Source organism: Numida meleagris, chromosome 4, assembly GCF_002078875.1.
Source record: "Numida meleagris isolate 19003 breed g44 Domestic line chromosome 4, NumMel1.0, whole genome shotgun sequence".
Lineage (NCBI taxonomy): Eukaryota > Metazoa > Chordata > Aves > Galliformes > Numididae > Numida > Numida meleagris.
Genome location: NC_034412.1, coordinates 38,096,706 through 38,120,770, shown reverse-complemented (window position 1 = coordinate 38,120,770; position 24,065 = coordinate 38,096,706). Strand labels below are relative to the sequence as shown.

The following is a 24,065-nucleotide window of genomic DNA, read 5'->3' as shown; positions in this document are numbered from 1 at the left end:
GTGTGTCCATATCTAGATAAGGCTGTTCAGCCCTTCTAAAAGTTACTGATTCAAAAAGGTTACTTTTGAACCTAGATTCAGCACTCTGATTTACCATTCTGTTGCAAACATCTGTGCTTGGTCAGCTCTGTTGGCACTGTTCTCTGGCACTGGAATAAAAATGAACAGCAGGAGGCAGAAGGATGATAATTTGTTAATCCATTACTGTGGTCCAAGCCCTTTGGATATGTCATGTGTTCCTCTCTAATGACTGCTACAGGGTAGCAGTAATCTCTGGCAAGGTGGGGATGGGCATCTGGAAGCAGTAAAGGCCTGATCTGCCAAAGCAAGACTCATCAGGATTTGTCTGTTAGGTCTCTAGGAAACCTCCTTAGATACCTTCTTGAATGAGACCTAACGTTATTGGCAAGAGACTTTTTCCCATGCAAGTTGCATCGATGTTGTATTTTCTGCTCTAAGCCGGTGCAAAGACTCAGCCTGTCCTTTCATCTGTCAAACTTAAATCAAAGCCTGTAGCGTAACTGCAGGCACGTTGGAATCCTACAGGTGCTGAAATTGTACATTTGTGTGACTCTCCTTAATTTGGCTCTTAGGCCCTGACTCCCAGGTGGTAGGCGAGAGAGGGCTGGGTTATACCTAGTGCACAATTTAAGCTGTGATTCAGGTAAACGGAGAAGTTATTTGTACTTCCCTCTAAGTACAACAATAATGCACTAGAACACGTCATGTTATTTTTTTACTTTATTCCCCAAACTCCAAAAACTCTTTGTTTTTCCTGACTGCCAATTAAAATAAGAAATGAATCATTTAAACTGGGTCTGTTTTGTTTCCTAGGTTTAATGAAATGACTTTGTCTTTTTAATCTTTGTAGGATTTGAATCATTCCGAACAAGCTGGAGCATCTCAACTAGAACTTGCATTACCCCCAAGGTAAGTGCAGTTCTTCCCTGACTTAGTTAATGGAGATGTTTCTGAATTAGTTTGTGTAGTTAGTCTCAGCATAGATACTACTGACTCTGAACCGAACTCCTTAGGTGCTTCTAATGTATTCGCTAATAAATAAACAGGAGAAAGTCGCTAGCTAATTCGTACTTGTTTGTACTGCATTGGTATGAGCAGGGAGATTATAGGAGGACAGCTGTTTGGCTCTTCAGCTAATGTGCAGTGGCTGCTGACAGTCATTCCTTTCTTCATCTTTAACCTTTTCACCCTCAGCTGAACATAGAACATCCTCTCCTGCATGTTGCTGACCTTTTGATCAGTAGTGCTTGCACTTGTGGCTGGGTTTGAGTGGTGAAGGAAGGGAGGTGGCAGATGCTGCCACCTCAGAATGGGCACGTGCTATGCGAGCACCTTCCCGGAAGCACAGGCTAATTTCTGCAGTATCTCTACTGTTTTATTAAAAATAAAAAATGAAAAAAAAGAGTGAAGCAGCAGAATGAATTATAACCTATTTTTATTCCTTTCAACAATCAGTAAAGAAGAGCTGAGGAGGAAAAAGCAGTTGGACCAGCCTTAGATTCAGGTCCACTAAATGCCAGAGACAAACTAGAATGAGATAATGCATTGGCCAGCTAGCCCACTGTGGCTGTGTCACCATCTACAGTCAAAATCTGTGGGTTGAAATACAGAGCTTACTCTGTTGTGTCGAGACAAGAGAATCTTTTAGTAGTGAAGCTTAGTCCACCAATAATAGTTACTGATTAACAGGAAAGTTTGTACCCAACAAGGAAACACCTCATTATTTCCCCTTGTGGGCATGTTATTTTTCCCCATTCTATTTACTGTAGCAGCGTTCCTGATTCTCTCGTAGTTCTCTGGAATTGCAGTGAAAATGTTGTCCTTCCACTCTTCTGCTCAAATGTATTTATTTTTTTAAAGGAAAAACAACCTGCTGTGTGCTTGCTGTGTTGTTTAGCTGAGTCTCTTTACAAACGCATGGGTTGGTCTGTTTCCATATTTTATGTATTCAAAATTGGAGTTTCCTCTTTCATCGAATATATAATCAAATATAATCAAAAATACTTGGCATGAGCTCAAGAATGAGGAGAGGTGGAAACTGAGCAGGAGTGGAAATTTTTTTTTAAATTTAAAAAATAATCTGTACTCAAATAAGAGTTGAGAACTTTATCCTGGCACGTTTGTAAATCACCAGCATCTTCTGAAGTGGTAGATGACACTCATGAAACATGTCAGAAGAATGTTCTAAGTCCCACTAACACACGTTTGTTGTAGGTGATGATAATTTTTATGGATCCTTGAGAAATTCATACTAGCAAGTAATTATTCTTGTTATAGTACATTTATGTAGCAGAAACCTGCAGTAATTCACTGAACATTTACTAATAACAATCAAACAATTGTATTTTTTGGCGTCGCTGTAGTGCCAGGTTTCTTAGTAACACAAAGTTTTGCATCATGCACACAATGCTTGTTTATAACAGGTGATTTTTTTATTAGTAAATTACCAATTAGCAAATTATTGATTCTGAAAATTGTTGCTCATGTATACTATACAGGCAGCACTTTTTAGCAGTGCTTACTAAGGGGGATTTTTAATAATTTAATTTTTCTTTTAAATTACCACTGTCAGCTATTAGACTCCTTTTGATCTTGGTTTCTAAACTACTGGTACATTAATGAGAGTGTAGTACCTCCAGCATTACCAGGAAGCTTGAGCATCGTCACTGGTGTTTTCTGTTGTTTAAATAAAAATGGTAAATCGTGCTACTGATGCCATTGTACCAAGTGGTATCATACATCATGAGTTTTGGCAGAGGCTCAAAAGTCACCTCAGGTGATGTTGTAGTGAATGAGTTGGGCTGATCTCTGAAGACCTGCTAGATCAGCTGAGCTTCTTAGGGCTTTTGGTAAGGCTCTCCAGTGGAAGAACTCTATGCTAAGGCAGCTGCAGTCAAAGCTCTTTTTAAATGTGATTGCTGAAGGAAATCCTGCTTGTGCTTTTGAGAATACTGGCGGGCTGTTTGTAAGCAAAAATGGTGAGCAGACTTGAAAATAGGTTGTAAAAGGCTCTAAGGACTTGATCATCCGATCCCATTATCTGAAGGTTTGCTTTGTACTTCAGGTATTACACACTCTTTTATGGTGCTGGTCATCATGACTACGTTTCCTTGCAGCAAGCTCAGTAGCTAGGGCTGTGGTGGAGAGTGGGGTGGCAGGCCTATTAATATACATATTTCTCCGATGGCTGACCCAATTTTTAGGCCTGTGGATGGAAAAATTTTACCAGCTCGACCTCCCCCACCTAAAGGTGTTCCTGGAAGGCCACCTCCACCAAAACTCTCTGCGACCAAGACCTCCTCCCAGAAGGATGCTCTTTCCCGATCCACTTCTTACATTGCTCCTGATAAAAAAACAAGCAAGCTCAGATTGGGACCCAAGAGAACAAAAAGCCAAGTCTTAAAAAATCAAGATCCAGCTTTACCTCCTAGACCTAAACCAGGTCATCCTCTCTACAATAAATACATGGTGAGAGCTGAGATATTCTGAAACTTGTTTATAAAACCGTGCTGGTAGAAATAGTAGTCAAAAATGTATTGAAATGTTAATATGATATGACTAATGCATCTATCAGCATAACCTTCCTCAGAAAATACTAGTAAACAGACAGATGTAAGCACTGTGAGATAATGACGGAAAGCAAAATATAAACATGAAGTATAGGTACAAGTATGTGTATATTTTTGTATGTGTATATTATCTTTTTATATATCTTTAATGTGTAACTTTTCATTTGGATGGGGTTCTCACAGTTGTCAGTTCTGAATTCTATTAAGAGTACATAAAATGATGCAAAAAGATATTTTTGTGTATCGCTTTTGCCCATATGTGTCAAAATGCTTAGCAAAACTGGGAGAGCACTGCAACTTTAAAAATATCTTACCTTGCTTAATCAAGCCTGCTAAGAGTGAAGAGTGTAACAGTACTTGTCTTACATTTCACTATATTGATATAATCCCTTTCCATTATTAAAAAAAAAGTGTGTTATTTTGGTAGTGCATGTATTGTTAGAGGATAATAAATAGAAATGTATCAGTATTACAGATTAAAAAAAGGATCTTTCCCCAGATACACAGATACATTCCGCTTTCATTTTAAGTATTAGTGTTGCTGAACATCATACATGATGTGGTATAATAAAAGTTAAGTGTCTAAGAAACTTTAAAACTGATGACAAGAAAGCAGTTTGTATCACCTGCAGTCCTGTTTGAAATACTTTCCAAGTGAGCATGTCATTTTCCAGAAGACTCCTACATTATTTACCTGTATTAGGTGATCTGAATAGTTGCGTCACCTGGCTGTTTTCACATGCAGTGAAATTTTTGGGTGCTTAGAAATGAAACAAACTGTTCCCATTTGCTTCTATTCAAGCTGTCTGTGCCTCATGGAGATGCCAAGGAAAACTGCCTTCCCAGAAACCATGGAGATCTGTCTCGTAAGGTAAGACATTTTCTTCTGGTGGTTAATGTTCAATGAGCAAGTGTCCCGAGTAAGGCTCCCGTTATGTTAAAATATCAAATGCTTTAGGCTTTAAAAGTTACTCTGAGAAATCCAATAGAGGTTTATTAAATCCTTGTGCTTCTTTAATAAAAACAAAGCAACCACCAAAACAAAATCCAATAACGGTGATTTGCCTTATGGCACCAGGACATTCGGCTTATGGAGCAGAGCAACAGTAATTACTTAGAGTGCCAGAAGAGAGGGAAACTGGCAAAGTTCCTCTGTCTCCTGTGAAGATAATGACTCCCTTTGCTGAGTATCTGAAAAGTGGGCAAGAGATAAGCAGTTAGTTTTACAAAGTGCTATACGTGATACATCAGTGGATTGACTTACAGTCTTCAAAGTATTTTCTTTGCTCTGTGCTTATGCAAAATTTAGCGCGTTTTAGGGCATGGCTGTATTAATATCAAATGGCTAGTATAAATTCTAGCTACGAACAGACTTTTGATTAGCAGAAACCTATGTGGCTGAAATAGGTTTCTGTTCTCTCTCTTGTTATCTATATTATTCTGTCCTTACCTTTATTCACATTAGTCTTTTTTGGTTGTATTGTGTGTTTTAAACAAAAAATTACATTGAAAGCAATTCATGCGTAGTGTTTGTATAATAGTTTGTCTTTTACATAGTGATAGAAAAATGGTGAAGTCTAAAAACTCTTTCCTAGTGAGTGGGTTAGAGATGAAGCTCAGTATTGTGAATATAATTTCCCTTTACAAAGATTTGTCATTTCTCCCATTATCTTCCTGTAAGCTTCGTAGTGGCCTGTTCCCCATTCCGAAATAATTGGCAGTTGGTAGATGTGCTGCCCCTGCTGCGTGTCCTGGGGCTGAGCATGGAGGAGTAATTGGTGATATGCAGTATTGAGCAGCAGCACAGAATTTGGCCACAGCCTTTTGCAGGGAGAATTGCCATCAACTCTCCAGCTTTCTGACTCGCGGAGCTAGTTGAGGCTTTGTCTGTAGTGGGAAAAGTTAGATGCCCTCCCTTTCTTTTTGCAGGATCAAAAGCAGATTTCAGTGAAATGCCTTTTGGTTTACACTGGCAAAAGGCATACAGAATATAGACTGATGACCAGTACTTATTTTTGTCTCCTACGGTGATTCTCTATCATAGTAATGTTGTGTCCAAAGTCAGAAAATGACTTTAAGAATTCATGACAGCAAATCTGTGTTAATATCTTCCACGTTTTATAAACTATTTGAATTTGTTTATTGTCAGGATTCAAACAGCTCTCCAAAAGTTTCTGACACAAGTGCTCCCCATGCTGTAGCGCTGCATGATTTTTCTGCAGGTAAGTAAATGTAAATATTGTGGAAGCTTGTTTTACCCCAAGACTTTCAAATGGGAATTTTCATAGGACTCTGATCATAAAAATAATCAGGAAGCTCAGCATGCAAGTTTTGCCTGCAGAGCTGTTAAAACCCATGGGTTTACCTATGGTTGGGCCAGTCTTTTTGTTAAAGCTAACTTGTTTTTAGCAAGTGCAATTGAGGTTCTATGAAAACTTATTCTGCTTTTGTCCACGGTATTTATATTAATAAAGTTTTAGTGATCGAAAAGCAATAAGGGTGAAAGTCCCCATTAAGTGAAATGATGCTGTCTTGCAGAGCATGCTGACGACTTGGACCTTCGTTCTGGAGATGCTGTTTATCTTTTGGAGAGAATTGATGCCAAGTGGTACAGAGGAAAATGTGGGAATCGCACAGGGATATTTCCTGCCAGCTTTGTTAAAGTGGTTGTACGTAGGCTTTGTATACTTTGCTAAATCCTAATGCGTTGGTTTTGTTGTTCTGTTTTACTATAGCTCCTGTGTTTAATTCCATTTGGTAATCTCTTTTCCCTCTGGCATCACAGAAGACATATCAGCTTGTTTGCATGATATTAGAGAGATGCTTGATTTGGCAGAATCAACTTGTGTTATGGGCATTACTTTGCTGTTAATTCCAAGCCAAGTGAGAAAATCATGGCCCTTACCGGATTCTCTTTCTTAACCTGGGTAATTTATCTGGATCTATAAGCAGATTATTTTTCACAACTGCGTATAAAAATCAGCATACACTATAATGATTGCTTTTTGCCCTCACCTCAACTTCTCTCATATTCTCATCCCCTTAAGCTGTGCTGTAATCACCACTTCTACACCCACGTGGTGAATCAGGGCAGCAGTTGAGTCCAGTAAAACATTTTTTCTTTATTCCCAGCATTCTTTTTTTCCAGATGGATCAGTTTGCCTAAGTGTCTGCACAAATGGGTGTGCTGGCACAGTGAAAGGAGATTGTGCTATTGCAAATGAGCAGCTTAAAGCAATCCTGTTACTGAATGTGACGCTTGCCAGTAAACCGCAAGCAAGAGGCAGGTGTTGTTTTGGTGCCCAAGAGAAATGAATTGAGAGGCTCAGCTTAAAAGAAATACAATATAGTTCAATGCCTCAAAAGCTAGATGAGATCTATTGCAAGCCTCACTTAGAGTTTGAAGTCCATTTTGTGCCAATAGGAAGGGTCATAGGGCTATCCACCTCAGCCAAATGGGCATGGAAAACACTAAGCTGACATTAGGATGCAGTGAAGGTGTATGGCTGGGTTCTGAAGACAGTGAAAGTCTGTGCTGAGCTGGGGCAGCTGGTAGAGATGAGAACTGCTGCTGTATGAAAAATACCATGTACTCAGTACACTCCGTGTGTTACATAGGGTCTCTGAGTTTGTAGTACGTTACTGGAAAAGAATTTCAAACCTTGGAAAGCGCTGAAGAATACCAAACAGACTTGCAGCTAGTAATCATGGAACTATACTCAATTTGCTTTACAAGAAAAATCTATTAGCTACGTTGAGTGGCCTCTTCTACACAAAATGACAATTTAAAGTATTAGTGTTCTCGGTAAAACTGGCTTACAGATGAAGGGTTTTGAAGGGTTAAAGCAGTGGAATGAGTATTTGGGGTCAAATTCAGCACTGATATAGACAGATATAACTTCCTAAAAGCTAGGGAAGATACGTTTCAAACTCATTTTTTAGTTTTAAAAGCTGGATACCCTTGGAGTGAGAAAATAATTGTTTTAGCAAAATTAGAAAAAAGAAGGGGGGGGGGGGGAAGTAAATACAGCTTATTTACTGGGTGAGTTTTCCTGAGAATTCATGTCAGCTTAGGTCTTGATACAAGGCGTCCATCAGTACACTGTATTATGTTTTATGATATCGAGCCACATAGGAGCTTCACGTCCAGATACCTAACAAACAGTAATACATTGTTATTGTTTCCCATGGACACTTCAGAGCACCACAGATATGAGCTACTCTAGCAAGAGCCATGAAAAGATTATTTGCCTGACAATCATCTTTGAGTAATTTGTCTGAAATTGACTGATTTCATCCAGTCCTTCACAAAAGCAATTAAATGTTTTTGTTGATTTGTATGGAACTGGTTTATGTGATAGTGAGCTGTAGCCCAAAGCTCCTAGCCAAGATCTCTAGGCTTGTAGAAGCTTGTGGTCTCATCATACTAAGTGTCACAGACCATCCTTCATATCATACCAGAAGTGCAATTAAAGTCATCTTATGATAATGGACTTGGATGCTGTCTGTTTGACGTATCCGTGTATGGATTTTCTAGATGTTTCGCCAGTCCCTTTAATTAGCACATGGTAGCTATCTACAACTGCGCTAAGAATGATTTTTTTTTCTAAATTAACTTTCCTTTAAACATATACTGCCACTGCATGAATACTCAAGTGAGATTTAGGAGTAGTGTTTTTGTTCTTAGTACAGCTGGCTACCAAAGCCCAGAAAAATGTGTAAACGCTGATTTTGTCTATTGTGATATGTTGTGCTAGCAAACGATGGAGAGCAATTACCAACTGAAAGTTTGGAGCTAAGTACAACAACACATGGTAGCATCCAGTCCCATTTTCTGTCTATCAGCTGGGCTGCAAGCCAGTTTATTAAAACAGGCTAATTAAAAAAAAACAAACAAACAAAAAACAAAAACAAAAAACCCATGAAGTATGCATGAGATTGAAAAATGCAAAGCCAAAATCCACATTAACACGGTCATATATCAGAACATTTCAGTGACTATATAGCGTCACATGGAAGTTATAAAAGGAGCTGATGCTTAATTGAAAAATGGATGATTTTAACAAGTTCAGTGTTAATGGTAGTTACGAGCTTGAAATGGAAGATTTTACTTATTTTATTGTCTTATCAGATTGATGTTCCAGAAGAAGGCAAAAGGAAAAAAATACCCTGCTCCTCACAATCCATTAAGTGAGTCAGATAAATATTGTTTTATTTCTCATCTTGATTTAGTAGGAAGTAAAAGGAAAGGTAACTTGGAAGTAGGTGTTATCTGTGCTGAGGTTGATACGGTTAATAGTTTCTTCACCAAAATTATTTTAAAAAATTAAACATTTATGGGATTTCACTAAGAATCTTTTCAAGGAAAAAAGACTTGAAAATTTAACTTCGTATGTCTAAAAATTGGTATATCACTTTATAACAAGTGTTTATATAGATATAGCTCTCTTGAACATGTCTTAACTAAGTAGTGATTTATTGGTTTTCGTAACTTTTAACTGCAGGAAGTAAAGCTAATTCAGGCAGAGATAGGAACTAGTATCAACAGGAGTGTCGACCTTGTTGTGATAGACTTTGGCTTGTCCTAACTGAAACTTAGGTTTTTTTAAAGACTGCTTCTGCAGCTAACAAATAAGCAGAAAATGCTACTGCTGAAGCTTTTAAGAAGATATGAATGGGGATGGGAATCACGCTTATACATTGCTTTAAACTATGCTATAGAAAGAACTATAGTGTATTTTCAGTTTTTTTCCAACATGGCATTTCTGATAAATCATTTTTTTTTGTACAAAAATTTATAAAATTGTAAAGTGAGAAAAAAGGTATAATTCATTTCTCAGTATTGTGCCAAGTTCTGTAACATGTACCAGGTGCACTGATGTTTTTATCTTCAGTGATTTATTTCCCCACCCTGGGATGCTCTTAGCAAAAGCATATAAGTACGCTTACTTGGATATGGGCAAAATTGTAGAATGGGACACGTAGAATCAATGTTTTTTGTTTGAAAGAATATGATCTTATGCAAAAATACTGTCATGGCCAGGAATTCAGATACAGATGTTACCTCCATCTCCTTTAGACTCTATGCTCATCCTCCTCAGACAGCAGAGATGATAACTAGGTTCAGTTATAACTAGGTTGAACATCTGTTCAATCTTAAGTGCATTCTTTTATCATTTTAGTAAAAGACATCAATGCGTATTTTGTATAGCACTACCTGAATATTATAGAGACTATAGTATTAAATATACAAAGTAAGTTCCTTTGTTGTTTGTGCAGAGGCCCAAGATGTGTAGCACGATTTGAATACATTGGAGACCAGAGAGATGAACTCAGTTTTTCAGAAGGTGAAACGATTATCCTTAAAGAATATATAAATGAAGAGTGGGCCAAAGGAGAACTCAGAGGCACGTCTGGAATTTTCCCCTTGAATTTTGTGGAAGTAATTGAAGATCTGCCTGGAAAAGGTATGACTATGTTAGCAAAAACTTTCAAGAATATAGATTTATGTAATACATATAGGCAGTGATAAGAAGGATATAGAAGTCCAAAATGGTAATGCAGAGGAGAAGGGAGGTGGAAAGGAAAAGAAGATGAATGTGATAAATAGAATACTATGATTGAAGTTCTTCATAATAATCACTTTGAATATCTAAAATTGATATGATTATAATGAGTAGTCATTGCTACTGTTCTAAAGTTCTTCTTTACCACATAGGTACAGGAGCAGCACTGACGAAGAAAGTTAAGGTTCCTTCTCCCCTTCTTCAGGTAACAATATTTCACTGGGTGGGGGGTGGATGCAGAATTTACCTGGAGGTTTCATAGATTTACATAGACTTTCTATTACAATGTCAGATTAGCTGAATGTAGAACAACTCCCACGACACATAATGGCATGTGGGCACATCTGTAAGTCTTACAGTTGCTCCACCTTGATTGATTTCACAGCTTTTGGCAAATTAACCTATGTTACTTTTTTATCCGTTCTCCTTAAGCAAATTCTTACTAACTCTATTCTAAGTATTGTTGAAATGGTCTAGTTTTGAATGGTCTAATCTTAACCCCTACCATCAACGATAAAAAGGAATGCTTGTGATCTTAGATAAAATTATATAATAATTGCTGAAATGCTTTTCTCTGGTTTGTATCTGCAGTGACAGTTCTGCGTAAGAGAAAATCAGGATGCACAAATCTTGTACCCTTGCTTTGACCAATGTTATTACTATATTCCCTTTTAAAATGAATGTATTTCTTCTTTCACTTGAGTAGAACAAGGCATCCTCAGTAGAGTGGTGTGAAGCACTTCATGATTTTACAGCAGAAACCAAAGACGACTTATCCTTTAGAAAGGGAGACTACATCCAAATACTGGAACAAGTAGATTCTGAGTGGTACAGAGGAAAACTGAATGAAAAGGAAGGGATTTTCCCAGCAGTTTATGTTCAGACCTGCTCAGGTAGGTGCACTACCAGATGACAGCTTATTATTCCTTAAATTGCAACAGTCATGACCAATTTCTGGGAGAAGGTAGCTATTCCATTGCCTTAAAAACCATGCACCACTTCAGCTAAGCTGAAGTGTTGAATCACTATCTGAAATAATTACAATGTATTGCATAGGTCAGTGTGTAATTTGGAAAGTGATACAGATTCTGAAATGGTTGAACCACAAAGTGAAGAGTTTAAGAAAATGAGCTTTACATTTAGTTCTTTTAGAAGTGGAACCATGAGCATGAGTTAGTACTCTAAAATGAACTGGTAGCAGTAAGGATTTTCATTCCAGCATGACAATGAGTTTGTCTCATAGCAGTAGTAATAACATTTGGGCACTCGATAACATACTAGTGAGGAGAAAACACCAGCATAACAGGAAGCTTCTCCAGAAACAAAGATGGATTTCACTCAAATTGAAATAACTCATCTTTTCCATATTCTGCAGCCAAGGTAGAGAAATCACAGTCTGTAGGAGGAAAGAAAAGAAAAGCCAAAGCTCTCTATGATTTTCATGGTGAAAATGAAGATGAGCTTTCCTTCAAAGTAAGTGCCTCTTTTTTTTTTTAGTCCAATTTTTCACCATATCTTATGCTCCTAAGGAATGCTTAAAAAAAAAAAAATTTATCCGAAATAAGCTCGGAACATGAAAGAACAGAACTCAGATAACAGACACAATTACTAACATTACTGATAAAGAGCAACAGTAAAAATTTTGATCCTTACCATTGGCAAAATCTTTACTGAAGGCACTGAAAAGAGGTCAAGAATTGTAGTCTTTCACTGACTTCCCTAATCCAGTTAAGTATGACGAGACCAACACACTTTATTTTGTAGTATGTTCAGTTCTTGATCAGTTGATAAGGTTAAAGGAGCCTCTTTTTTTAATGGGAAAGACAGCAACGAGATAGTGTCATAATAGTGAGAGTGGCAGCATTACAGCAGGTCTGTCTCTGAGGGACACCTAGTACAGCAAAATCTAAAAGTTGGTCTAAAAGTTTGGCAGCACAATCCTCAGTTGCCACATGAGCAAGAGCAAAATGAAATATTTGCTGTATGCCTAGATAATATGAAAAAGCACAAAGAAAGGTTATGTCCTTGTAGATTAATAAGCATTATATTTAAGTAACTGTCCTCAAAACCAAGTTTTTAAGAAACAGCAGACTTTTGCAGCAGGTCCAAGATTGCATTTATCAACTGGAACACATTACTGTGTGAATGTCAGAAACAGAAAATAATTAGTTTCTGCATTAGCAGCTTGCCTTATGGAAAGGATGGATGATTCTTTCAAACAGAAAAGAGGAACTGAGGTACTGGCAGAAAGACTCGAGCTATGACAGTACTTTCAATGAAGGGTATGGCATGGGAAGATGAAAGCAGGGCTAAGGATCAAATGTGGAAGATAAACTTTATTTTCAAGGCCACACTGAGCTTCAACTGCATTCATTTTTGAGAAAGTTTCCAAAGGAAAGAGGGAAGGTTCCAAGTTGTGGAAAATACTGGGACTAAATTGAAAGAAAATCTTTGAAGTGTTTGAAGAAAACAAATCCTCGTACCAGAGCAGGAACATGCACAAATAATGAGTGAGGTAGCAGCCTGTAAGCCACCTCCGTAACACACCTACCTACCTCCAGGGCTCAAGCAACACAGCAAGTTATCCAGCAGCACTATTTTCTCCTCCCACAACATGATGCTTTTTCAACCCTTGACATGTAAGAGACAGTTTGGCAAATGTAGTTTCAAAGAAATCTAACAGGAGTGATCAGCTCCAACTACCATGCTGTTTGATAGCTATTAATTGCTTCTGAATAACATGAATGGTGCATGCCGTGATATTACGTGGAAAGCTGTAATGGCTCACATTACTCCTTCTTTTACAGGCAGGGGATTTTATAACAGAGCTGGAATCTGTAGACGAGGACTGGATGAGTGGAGAGATACAAGGAAGAACTGGGATATTTCCCAAGAACTTTGTTCAAATTTTAAAAACACCATGAAGCATTGCCTGTCTTTGTACTCCCTGTGTGAGGGAGAGAATGTTTTCAGCAAAGACATCGATGTATCCATGTTTTGCACTACTTATTCTGGACAGTCATACAGTATCTTGAAGTCCAAAAAGATTTTAGTCTTTTGTGACCATGTAGTTAGTCATGCTTCAGGAAAGCTCTGAGAGCAAATACAAGGACGATTTTTAGTGGTCTCCAGCTAGGGAAATGCTGTGGTGCAACACCATTTTAACTGAAATAGTATTCTGTTATGTTTACTATCTGGTATTACATTTATCATGCACAACCTCTGCATAAAGTAAGCTTATTTGAGCTTCTTTAAGAACTGTTTAAAGTGTTTTTAATACATAATTGCAGTAGTTGGTATGTACATCAAGTTCAATATTCAGGTTTCTTTACTGCTTGACTTCCACATTAGCAGAAGAATTCACTTGCGAGTTAGATGATAAGATAACTTATAGTAGAAAAATGTCAAATTAAACCGGGAAGAGGGAAAACTCAAGCAAATCCTTGTGTAGTATTCTCCTGTTCTTAGCCCAAGCAGCTCACAAAGGAAGATCAGAAAAGACTTAACTAATAGCACTTACACTGGTTTGAACCATGCTAGACCTTTCCCCTGCCTCAAAAATTCTGTTCCAGGTAGAGCTTTAGTTTTCCTACTACCCCCTCTTTATCAAGCACCACCCTACCCTTCTTTCCCAGCAGAAGCGAGCTGTGACGGACAGCATTTACTCAGCTTTCTCAGTTCCCCTCCTGGCATAGCTGTACTATTTCAACTATTTGCACCTCCACCCCCTTTATCTAAGTGGAAAGCCTGTCTTCACTCAGTCTACATTTCATTTACCACTCAAGCACTGGAACATACTTCAGTAACACTATTCCTATCCTTAACTTGAAGGATATTATACAGCCTTGGTTTTGGCTTTCAACAGGCACAGGGTTGGCTTTCAGGTTGTTGGCACGTACCAGCTATACCGAGCATCATTATAAATGGTCTGTCACAGCCTTAAGGAAAAAATGTCTTGCAAGAGGTTACTTCAAAGAAGCTCAAACAAAATCATTTAGTAAAAGCAGCAGCGTGACTTGAGCAACAGCAACTAAGACTGACATGACTGAGGTAGCTGGACCTTCTGGCAGCAAATTCCATTTTGTGACACTTTTTCTGACAAAGTCGTTAAATGAGTCTTGATTAGCAGCTAACTTCAGACTGGAGGAGAAAAAGATTTCACTACAGTGCTGACAGTATTTTATCACTTCTGTACCATGTGGGAAAAAGAAGAAACAAGTTGTTACTACGAGTCATTACTTCAGAAACACAGATGCATAGATACCAAGACACCCACACCAGACCTTTCTGTCTCAAAGTTCCAGTTGCCAGAACGCCAGCAGTTGAGTGGTTGATGGAGAGTGTGGAAGCTAGAATCATCATGACTCACCTTGAGATAGTTCAGCGTAGTTGTGTGTCTGCTTACAGTTCTGTTGAAAGGAGGTCCAAACATTATGGCAACAAGTACGTACTGGTGCGGAAAGCCCTCCCTTTCCTCCCCTTTGGTTCCCATTGCAGCAGGCAGACACAAGCTTCCAGGCAGAACCAGACTGAAGGGCTTCTTCCAGCAAGGAGCAGGTGCTGGAGCTTAGCAGCACACTGGAGCTCACCTGAACCATCCTCAGCACTGGTTTGCTCTGCAGAATTCATTGTTATGCCACAGTAGTTGCAAATTCCACTTTTTTCTCTAGAATCTTCTACAATGTGAAGTGCTGTATATTACACATGTCACTATCACACAAATCGAGGGTGAAGATCATACAAAGCTTTAATGAGTTAAGAACTGGATTTTATCTTTCATTAAAAGGATTAACATAAAAACAATTACAAATTACGTGTTAACCTAGAAAGATGGAAACATGACTATCTACACAGTTGTTATTCAATTTTAACATCCCACCAAGCCTATCCTGAACTCCCGTGAAATTCAACTTTAAGTCCACCTCTGAGGACAACTCACCCCTCTCTCCAAGCTCTGCTGCCTAGAGCTGTCCATGGCTCTTTTTACAGATAAGGCAGCCCTTGCTTTCTATAGGACTCTGGTGAATGAGTACATAAGAGAGATTTATGACTTTCCAACTTAAACTTACTGTGGGCCACCCTATTAAAACAGGCTTCTTCCATTATGACTTGTGCCAAGACAAATCCTCAGTCTCTTGCGAGCAGAGCATAAGGTGAACAACAAAAACAAAACCACTCCAACAAACAGAACACCAGGTCTTCAGAAAATACACAATCACTGTGGTGGGGGAGGAGGCTTAAGTGTATGATGTTTACTTATTGTTTGTCTGGCAGTTTTCTAAGATTTTGATACAAGTCTCCAAGTAGAACTGAATTTTTATATTTTTTTTCCAATTTCCTCTCCCACATTTTTATAGCTGTAATATTGACCAGTTGTTTTTCTATCTTCCACTGAATGTTTAAAGTCAGTGCCTGTCGGTAGGTAAGTTCACTCTTACATTATTCATCTCCTCCCACTCGCGCTGGGAAGGAAAAGCAGCAAAGCCTTAAAAGTCTGGGCGAGGAGTGCCACCTACATGCTGTTTACGTTACTGCAGACAAAAACTGTTAAAATTGAAGTAGTGTCTTGCCTTACATAGGAAGTGATTGTCTTACAGACTTGATGCCTACTATCACCATGAAACTGCATATAGATGATAGAATTTGTAAGGTGTACAGTACATTGCAGAAAAGGAAGAATGAAGCTGAACACCATTCCTAACTGCAGTATAGTAGCAAGTTTCAGCTGTAACCTTGACATTCAGCTAGAGCCCTGTACATCAAGTATAATAGGAAATTGCTTTGACAAGCAAGGCTTTTATTGTTTGGCCCACCTCCGGAACTATCTTCAGGAAGACGACTTTATTCTGTGTGCAAATAACAGTGTCGTAAATAAATCTTTGTTAAGGCTAGTACATTTGTTATGGTACTTCTGTAAATTAAAAATGTATTTAACCAATAAATTTTTATAATTAAGTTACGATTGCATTTTTATCATCTTACATTGTCGAGAACTAAGCTCTCCGCTCAATGTGACATGGGTACAGATCGGTTCCGCTTGTATATTTAGCCTAACATTTAAAACCCAACAACAGTATTTCATCTCTTCAGGAACAGTGCAAGCCCCTCAGGTAATCTTGATGGTTTTAACAGTTTAGCCAAGCTTCTGGCTTCAGGTACTTTTCACACTTAGCACATGCAGAATTTCAGTTGCTGCCTGCAGCAACCAGCCAGCCCAGCAGGTGTCACAATGATGACAGTGCTCTGTGACAGCACTACTTGTGCCACACTGCACGTAAAATGATTTTTTAAGGCACAAGTGTACCATAGCCACTATGTGAGAATGCCAGCAGCCTACTGTTCAGGAAAAAAAACAACAAACACACAACTATGAGAAGAAACAACTGGAAACAGCTGAAAAAAAACAAGTTTTTGTTGTTTACCAGCATGCTCCTGTAGTAGCTGTTCTGCAACATATACTATGCAGGCCAACAGCTAAAGGAAAAGCAGAGTTAAAAAATGCCATTTTTCACAAGTGGGCTCAGAAACAGTATCTTGATTTCTAACTCTGTTTTGCAGCGAGTACAGGCCAATTCAGTCCTTGAGAATTTTTTTTGTGGAATTACTGCAAAACAGCAAATACATACAGCATGCTTCCAAGAAAGCTGACAGATCTTAGTCTAACACAGAGCTTCAGTATATGCATATACACATGAACTGCACTAAGACTTAATTTTGTAGGCTAGGCTCAAGGATTCTCAGTGTTGCCACTCAAAATCATGGTTTACTTTTCACTACCACGACAAGCTCTTGTTCTTGCTGGAAAAGGGGACTCTGTGATTTATGGCTTCAAAATATCACTTCCTAGGACTCTTAAGAGAAGGATGCCTGCCTCCTGAAGCACTACAGCAGACCTTAGAAAGCTCCACTGACATTAACCGCTAATTTAAGATACAGCTTCAACATTACGTAAGAGCAAGCGCTCTAGTCCAAGTTTAACTACTACATTGAAAAAAGTATTTTAACTTCCTTTCATAATTTTCAGTTTACTAGATCTAACCACGCAGGCACTTCTGCATCAGTCTACACAAGCACTGTAGTGAGGAAAAGGAAAAACGCACTCAAAGCTTGCCTGTGTCCACTGCCTACCCAGTTCTGCACTGGGAGCTCTCCATCAGTAGCAGTTAAGATTGCTATTAAGACAGTAACTGAACTGCAATATGAAATCACATCATCTAGTCTACTAAAACAATTACAAAAAATCCTTACCATTTCGCATATTATTTGCTCCAAAACCAAATTATCAACTGCAAAAAGGTGAAAATTCTTAACCTTGAAAAACAGCCCTCGCTGATAGCGCCCAGTATATTTATTGCATGATGAACTTTTTCATCACTTTCCTCCAGTTCTTGTCCCAAAGTAACTCACAGCTAACAGGAAGAACCACCAGCACCTCAGCAACCTTCCAAAATAGGTGAAGCATTTTGTTCTCAGCTTCTAAGTAACAACTGTGCCAACAATTTCATAGCAAAAGATGTGTATTTTACCCCTCCCGTTATTTCTATACAATGTACAGAGTACCCCTTATTTTATCCAGAAAAACTTTTTTTTAAACTGGAATACAGAGAACAACTAAAAATGAGATGAGCTACTTGATGCAAATAACACAAAAGTACTCTTAAATGACTTGCCTAGCATTTGAGTGGTTTTACAACATGGACCACTGCCGCTTTACAGTGAACACCTCCCTCTGTTCAAAAGTTCTATGAGAGATTGAAGCAAATTCAGTAGCATGATAAATCCTGATGATGCCTTTACAGTCAAGGAATTCTGAAACAAAAGGTTTCCCTGCCCTCCATTTACCCATTAGCTCTGTACAATGCTCCCTTCTGAAGCACTTCTCACCAATGTAACAGATGCTACAACCTTTAAATACACCTTCCATTTCTTCTGTGAGGACTGAAATTTGGGGGGAAAAACAAACACAGAAACCTCAGCAGTGTGTTTTCCAGTAGTATCTTTCAAAGAAGGACAAACCACCTTCTTCCACTTATCTTGCAACAACGTTAGTCATAAAGAAATAACAGATGTCCAGAACACTTCTTTTCTCCTTTTCAGTTCACACAGAGGTCTATCTTATTAAAAAAGGACATCCATATCCAGTACCAATATCATCTAGTAGCAATACAGGAAACCAAACACTTGTTCTGTGTAATAAAACTTTTATTTTTGGTCAATTTTCAGTTTCAGACAGACTCTTGCACAGGTGGCTCGTATCCATCAGCTCGCTCTACTTTCGCACCTGCCTCATCCCCAGAAGGTTTTCCAGCACCACCACCTTCACCATGCAGTTCCATCAGCTTGCCCACTAGAAAGAAGTATTGTGAATAGTGAGATACACCTATTTTAAACAGCTTTGAGTTACTGAATTGATTACCATATACAAATTAAATCATCAGCACATGTAATGTAGGTATGATCAACTCCACTGCAGAAAGTTTGTGCAAGAAGATGATGCTGAACTAAGTGACAGAGTCAAACATAAAACAAACAATGGTGTAAGTTACAGATATATAACCATACTTTAATAACCTACTACTTCATCATATGGGAATGTCAGAAAATGGGAAAATTAAAATCATTCCGTGTCATCTGGGACCGAAACAATTTGTCATCATTCATTCCCAAACTAGAGCCTTGAAACATTCACAGTTCCAGGAAAGAATTCAAGAAGAGCTTCAAACTGAGTAACCGCTATGTGACTTCCCAGCCTGAAAGCCAAACATCTGACTAGAACGACAAGCCCTTCAACAACTAAAGCAATGCAATCTTCTGATACTACTTTCTTTCCCCAAAAGCAAATATTTTCAAATGTCTTCCCCCGTCCTCCTCAATCCCTAGATGTAAGAGTAACTGACTTACATTCAAACTTGGGCTTTTTCAGCATCTTAACCTTGCGGACATAGACATCGTGAAGAGGGTAAATGGACTGACAGGCCTTCTCTATGTCTTTGCCAATGCTGTCTGGGATCCTGTGCAGTCAAGAGAGCAGATCAGTACTAAAACATTAAAACTGTGCCTCCTTCCTAATTTAGCAACACACGCTTAAAATAATTAAGAATACACAAACGTTCAAGAGAAGTTTGCAACAATACAACAAAAATCGCTAGAGTGAAGGAAAAGTGTGCTTAGATTACAAGATGTTTTCCTTGCAGCATGGTAGAAAAACAGAGCAAGCATGGTCATTTAGAGACCAAACCTGTAATCTAACCTTCGGAAGCAAGCACAGTATTTTGGAAGATTTCTCTCAGAGGAATCCAGAATATTTGTAAACTCAACCGATCAGAGTTGCAATTTTATTCTATAGAGACATTAAAAAAAAAATCTCTGGAGAGCCTGATTTTAAGTTTATGCAAACATGATGGCTAATAACCAAATATGAAGCAGAGATGAGTGTTCGAATAAAGTCGCACATCAGCTTTTCAACACGAGACATGCACTTCACCTGGTCTCTGCGAACAGAGAAGTGAAGAACCAGCCTTCAGTCAGTAACTGAAACAACTACGTGGACTCTAAGAGAGAAAGAACATCAGCTTACAGCTTATTGACAACTTCTTTTAGGTCATTGGTCTGGACCTCTCGGGTCATGATTTCCATCATCTTCTTGCGAATCTGTCGAACCTGCTGATGCTGGGCATACGAGGTCTTGCGGATTTGGTTATTACGCTTCTTTGTGAAACCCACACAGAAGAGGCGCAGTAGGTAACCATCGGTAGTTTTGACATCCACATGGGCTTCAATCATTGTCTGGAAAAGAAACAGTTATGCCCGTGACAGGTTTCCCAAACGCGCACCTGACTTTCACTAATATCTGCGGACACCACTGGATACAGCTTTAAAACACACCAGTAGTCACTTCCTTTCCTAACGAGGAAAGCAGCAACGCAGACCCTGTTCTTTACATACCTGCCACTTCTTGACCATGGAACACATTTTGTCACGGGTGAGGTCCATTCCATGGAAGTTGGTCAGACAATTTTTGCCCTGAACGTCCTCAGTTATCAGCTTAAATTTACGGAAGGCAACCTCATCATTCTGCAGGTCAGCCAGACTCACTTCAAATACACGACCCTTCAATCCATCGGAGGCAATTTCTATATTATGAAACAAAATGATGAAACTTGTATTAATGTTAGAAAAGTATTACTCAAATCAGATACTGAACTTCCATTTTGAACAACAGTAACGTAAAGATAAGCAAAAGAAGCCACGTATTCTAAACACAGAAAGCAGAAGCAAATATCTGAGAGCAGTTATTTCACATCTTTGCATAATAATTAAGAATTTTAATGCTGCCTGACTCATACTTAGTTTACAATGACCCTTACTTTATTGGTTTCACATGATGCAGTTGAAAATAACATCCACCTTCATAACTTAAAGTGCAACCAAGAGAATATAACTATTCAACTATTCTACATACCTAATCTTCCAAAATTAACTACGTCCATAGCATTGCGCACTGGTAACAAAGGGTTCATTACAGTCAGATATGTAGCTCATTAAAAAAGGTTTACACATTCAGCGATGCGTCTTGATAATCACCTGTTCTCTCTCTCTCTCTCCACAGAGGTCTCTTATTTAAAAACTTTGAATTTCAGTCCCTCCTAACACAGTGTCTTTATGATTCTGTGACCAAGCTGTCACTGTCTCCTTATCTCCCTCTGACATTAAGAATGACTCCTTAATAGTTGACTTTCTTATACCAGCAGCTCATCAGGAACTCCATCCTTGCCTTCCTATCCAGGATTTGACATTCTGATATAAAGGACCATAAGACATTAATTCTCCTCTAACTAGATTTTAGCTGTCAGCTTAACAAAACTCACAATAATCACGCAGTTAAGTTAGTCCCTTTTTTAAAAATTCAAAACTCATGTCTTGTACAAGAAAAACTGTTTGTCAGCAGTTCTTTAGTTAAGTCTCACTTGAAGCGCTTACATGAAACAAATACATATCTTTGTACTGCACAAAACCCCAATACTCACTAGTTCCTTGAGTCCTGGTAACAAGAGTCTTCCCAATGTTTCTGATATTAAACATCGCTGGCGCTTTGACATCATACCAGTCCTTTTTGGAGAAAGGATCAACCCTTAATTTAAATAAAGCAAGGAAAAAAATAATAATCACAATTTTTCACAGATTAAACTCGGCTAAAACAACTTCCTCCCCAGAAACTCAGTGAAATGGAAACGCAAACCGCGAACTTAACAACCTCGTCCACCAAGGACACAGCGCGGCCCCCTGACGCCCGGCCCGCACCTCACGCGGGCTTTGCCGCAGCCTGACCCGCGCGCAGGCCAAGGCCCGGCCGCCGCCATGACAGCAGCTGTCTGCAGCCGCCTGCGCCCGGCCGCCGCCATCCGCCTCGCATCCGCGGCATCCTGCGGCCGCCGCGCCCCAGCCGATGTCCCCGGTTCCCACCGCCTCCCGCCCGGCCTCACTTACACTTTCTTCTTGGCGCCCTTTTTGCCGCCTTTGGTGAGGCGCTTATTCTTGCCCACCGCCATGGTGCCACCGCGCCGCGGAAAAGAGGGAGCCGCCTCCTCGCGCGAGATTATACGAGAGTGGTGCTCCCGCGAGAACTGCGGCAGCAGCGGTCTCGCGAGAACGGGGCCCTGTCTGAGGCGAGGCTGAACTCTGGGGCGTAGCCAACTGGGTGGGGTGGTTCCTTCCTTGAGACCGCCTCCCCGCGGGCTGTGGGCGTCAGCGCTGGCTTCTGCCGCGCGCCCTCAGCCTGTGCTCTGTTCACTCCGGCGGCTGGCTGCGTGCAGCAGTCTGAGCCGCAGTAGCGCGCATCGCTGAAGTCACGGCCCGGCATACAGTGAGAAGGGCCGAGCCCTGGAAGTCAGCACACGGTGGAGGGAGAGTGTCAGTGAATTGGGATGAAAAAGTCATGGAGAAGGTTTACAAACAAACAAGCTTATACGGGAAAAAAAGAAAAAAAAAGAAAAAGGAAAAAAAAAAGAAAAAGGAAAAAAAAAGAAAAAAGGAAAAAAAAAGAAAAAGGAAAAAAAAAAGAAAAAAGAAAAAAAAGAAAAAAGAAAAAAAAGAAAAAAAAGAAAAAAAAAATTCCGACGAGCACAACCTTCTCAGCCTTAGAAAGATAAAGCTGTGCCTGTGAGGAGGAAGGGAAATGCGATTACAGAGGGCTGTCACATCCTGCATCTGTAAATCAACCATACAGAAGGGCTGGTTAGAACAAAGGCGTACGTTTTTAAACGTCAAACGCAATTAGACTTTGGAACAACTTAAAGACTGTGAATTCCCCTCTTACCTCACAGCATTTCTCAAGTGCTTGAGGTACTGTCCCTGTTGGCGTACTTTGGCTGCAGTGGTTGGCTGTTCCCAGGTGGGAGAAGCCCTGTGCTTTGAGTTCCATAGGAGGTCAGCTCAGATAACCACACTGCCTCCTCCAGTTTCATCATGAATAATCAACTTAAATTGCAGCTCGTACATTCCAGGGTGTTAAGCTTCTTACAGACAGGGACAAATACTGCCATATGCTCTGTGTGCTTCGTTCAGAGACACTTAAAATTATTCTTCCTAAGTGTGGCAAAACTTGTAAGAAAGCAAACCTAAAAGATAATTAAGCATTGACATCATGTGATCCCAACACCCAGGCACCAGAAATCATTTCAGATAAAAGTGCTGCGAGCAAGTGCAATAATTAGTACTGTGAGGTGTCCAAGCTGGTTTCTCAGCAGAGTGCATTACAAGAGAGATGTCCAAGCAGCAGCTCAGAGTATTTCAACTGCAGCTTTCTTATGACTTGACTTCCCTCTTTCTGCTTTCACGTTTTTCACTCATCAGCTTGAGCCACATGCTGAGGACGTAAGAAAAGTGCATGCAGTCCTAGGATGGGAAGCCTGCCTTCTATCAGGGTGTCAGGATATGTGGTGGTACCAGCTGTAGTGTGGGCTCAGTCCCACACCAGGTGCTGCATGCGGACACAGGTGCTCAGCAGATCTCAGATTAACGACCCGGCTGTTGGACGACTGCTGTCCCCAGCACAGGCTCTGCCTTGCACATGGCTACAGATCCCAGCTCCATTCCTTTGTGGTGCTGCAGCTGCTTGCCTGCGGCATCAGTCTGAGGTTAGGGCCTGAGCTGTTTGGGGCTTCTGAATCTGTTAGGAGTTGTGAGTTACAACATGTCCACGGTAATAAAAATCTTGCACTTGGGAAGGGGCAGTTGTCAGCCACACAAAAGCCGTCTGTTATGTTTTACAAATGAAACCAGAGCAACAGGCACAGTTCTGATTACTTCATCAATTTCTTTCACACTAGCCTGGAATTTCATCTGCATGCCTACAGCAACTGGATTCTATCAGCAACTCACACTATCAGGCAGAGAGCTTAATCAGATGAGAGCAGACCTCCTGCTCACTACCTCTTAGGTAATCAGGATTCAAGAAAAAAAAAATGAAAATGAAAACACAAAAAAAACCCAACCACTTTGGATTTTTCTCCTGAATGTCACAGGAGATGGACCCCCCAGCACAGTAAGCTGTAACGTCTTTCTCCAAGCTGTAGAGCTGCAAAAGCCTCCTCTCAATTTTACTGCATTGTTGGCATGTTGCTAAATAGGATACTCTGCTGCAGATTGAGTTAATGGTGAAATCTCACCTGCACAAATAAAACAACTCTTACAGATTTGGAAATTATGCATCTCCTGATGACAGCTTTTGGGATTTCCTAGAAGTTTTTCCATCGGATACCACAGATAATCTGTTTACCTCTCAGTAGTTGCCATCTGGTTTTGCCCTGCCCAGTAGCTGAAGGCTTTCTCAGCTCGAAGACTCCCATACATGGAAAAATTAGATTTTATTGTCTTGATATTCCACTTCTAAATGAGTTTGAAGCCAGCC

General features: G+C 39.7%; 2 protein-coding genes across 13 annotated transcripts in view; one reads left to right on the top strand and one right to left on the bottom strand.

Moving 5' to 3' along the window:
* Positions 1-16,115, top strand: part of SH3D19 (SH3 domain containing 19) — an 84,219-nt gene extending 68,104 nt beyond the window's left edge. For all 12 annotated transcript variants that reach the window (XM_021393747.1, XM_021393749.1, XM_021393746.1 and 9 more), the window contains 11 exons: positions 872-930; positions 3,225-3,489; positions 4,393-4,461; positions 5,740-5,812; positions 6,129-6,259; positions 8,722-8,780; positions 9,870-10,057; positions 10,309-10,361; positions 10,863-11,049; positions 11,532-11,629; positions 12,964-16,115. In XM_021393747.1, the coding sequence (XP_021249422.1) occupies positions 872-930; positions 3,225-3,489; positions 4,393-4,461; positions 5,740-5,812; positions 6,129-6,259; positions 8,722-8,780; positions 9,870-10,057; positions 10,309-10,361; positions 10,863-11,049; positions 11,532-11,629; positions 12,964-13,080 (1,299 nt within the window). In that variant the 3' untranslated portion in view covers positions 13,081-16,115. The remainder of the gene's footprint in view (positions 1-871; positions 931-3,224; positions 3,490-4,392; positions 4,462-5,739; positions 5,813-6,128; positions 6,260-8,721; positions 8,781-9,869; positions 10,058-10,308; positions 10,362-10,862; positions 11,050-11,531; positions 11,630-12,963) is intronic.
* RPS3A (ribosomal protein S3A) lies at positions 18,341-21,804 on the bottom strand. Its single transcript, XM_021393758.1, has 6 exons — positions 21,644-21,804; positions 21,184-21,287; positions 20,102-20,289; positions 19,734-19,942; positions 19,058-19,167; positions 18,341-18,503 (listed from the first exon to the last, which is right to left on the bottom strand). The coding sequence occupies exons 1-6, from the start codon at positions 21,703-21,705 to the stop codon at positions 18,382-18,384; spliced, it is 795 nt and encodes a 264-aa protein (XP_021249433.1). The 5' UTR covers positions 21,706-21,804; the 3' UTR covers positions 18,341-18,381.

Bases quoted from the DNA above. Each gene is read 5' to 3' on its own strand.
- RPS3A (XM_021393758.1), bottom strand. From the start codon at position 21,705: ATGGCGGTGGGCAAGAATAAGCGCCTCACCAAAGGCGGCAAAAAGGGC. The intron at 19,943-20,101 runs GTATGTAAAGAA...TTTCTTTTCCAG, and splicing joins CCATGGTCAAGAAGTGGCAG to ACAATGATTGAAGCCCATGT. The intron at 18,504-19,057 runs GTAAGTCAGTTA...ACTTCTTTCTAG, and splicing joins GAAAAAGCCCAAGTTTGAAT to TGGGCAAGCTGATGGAACTG.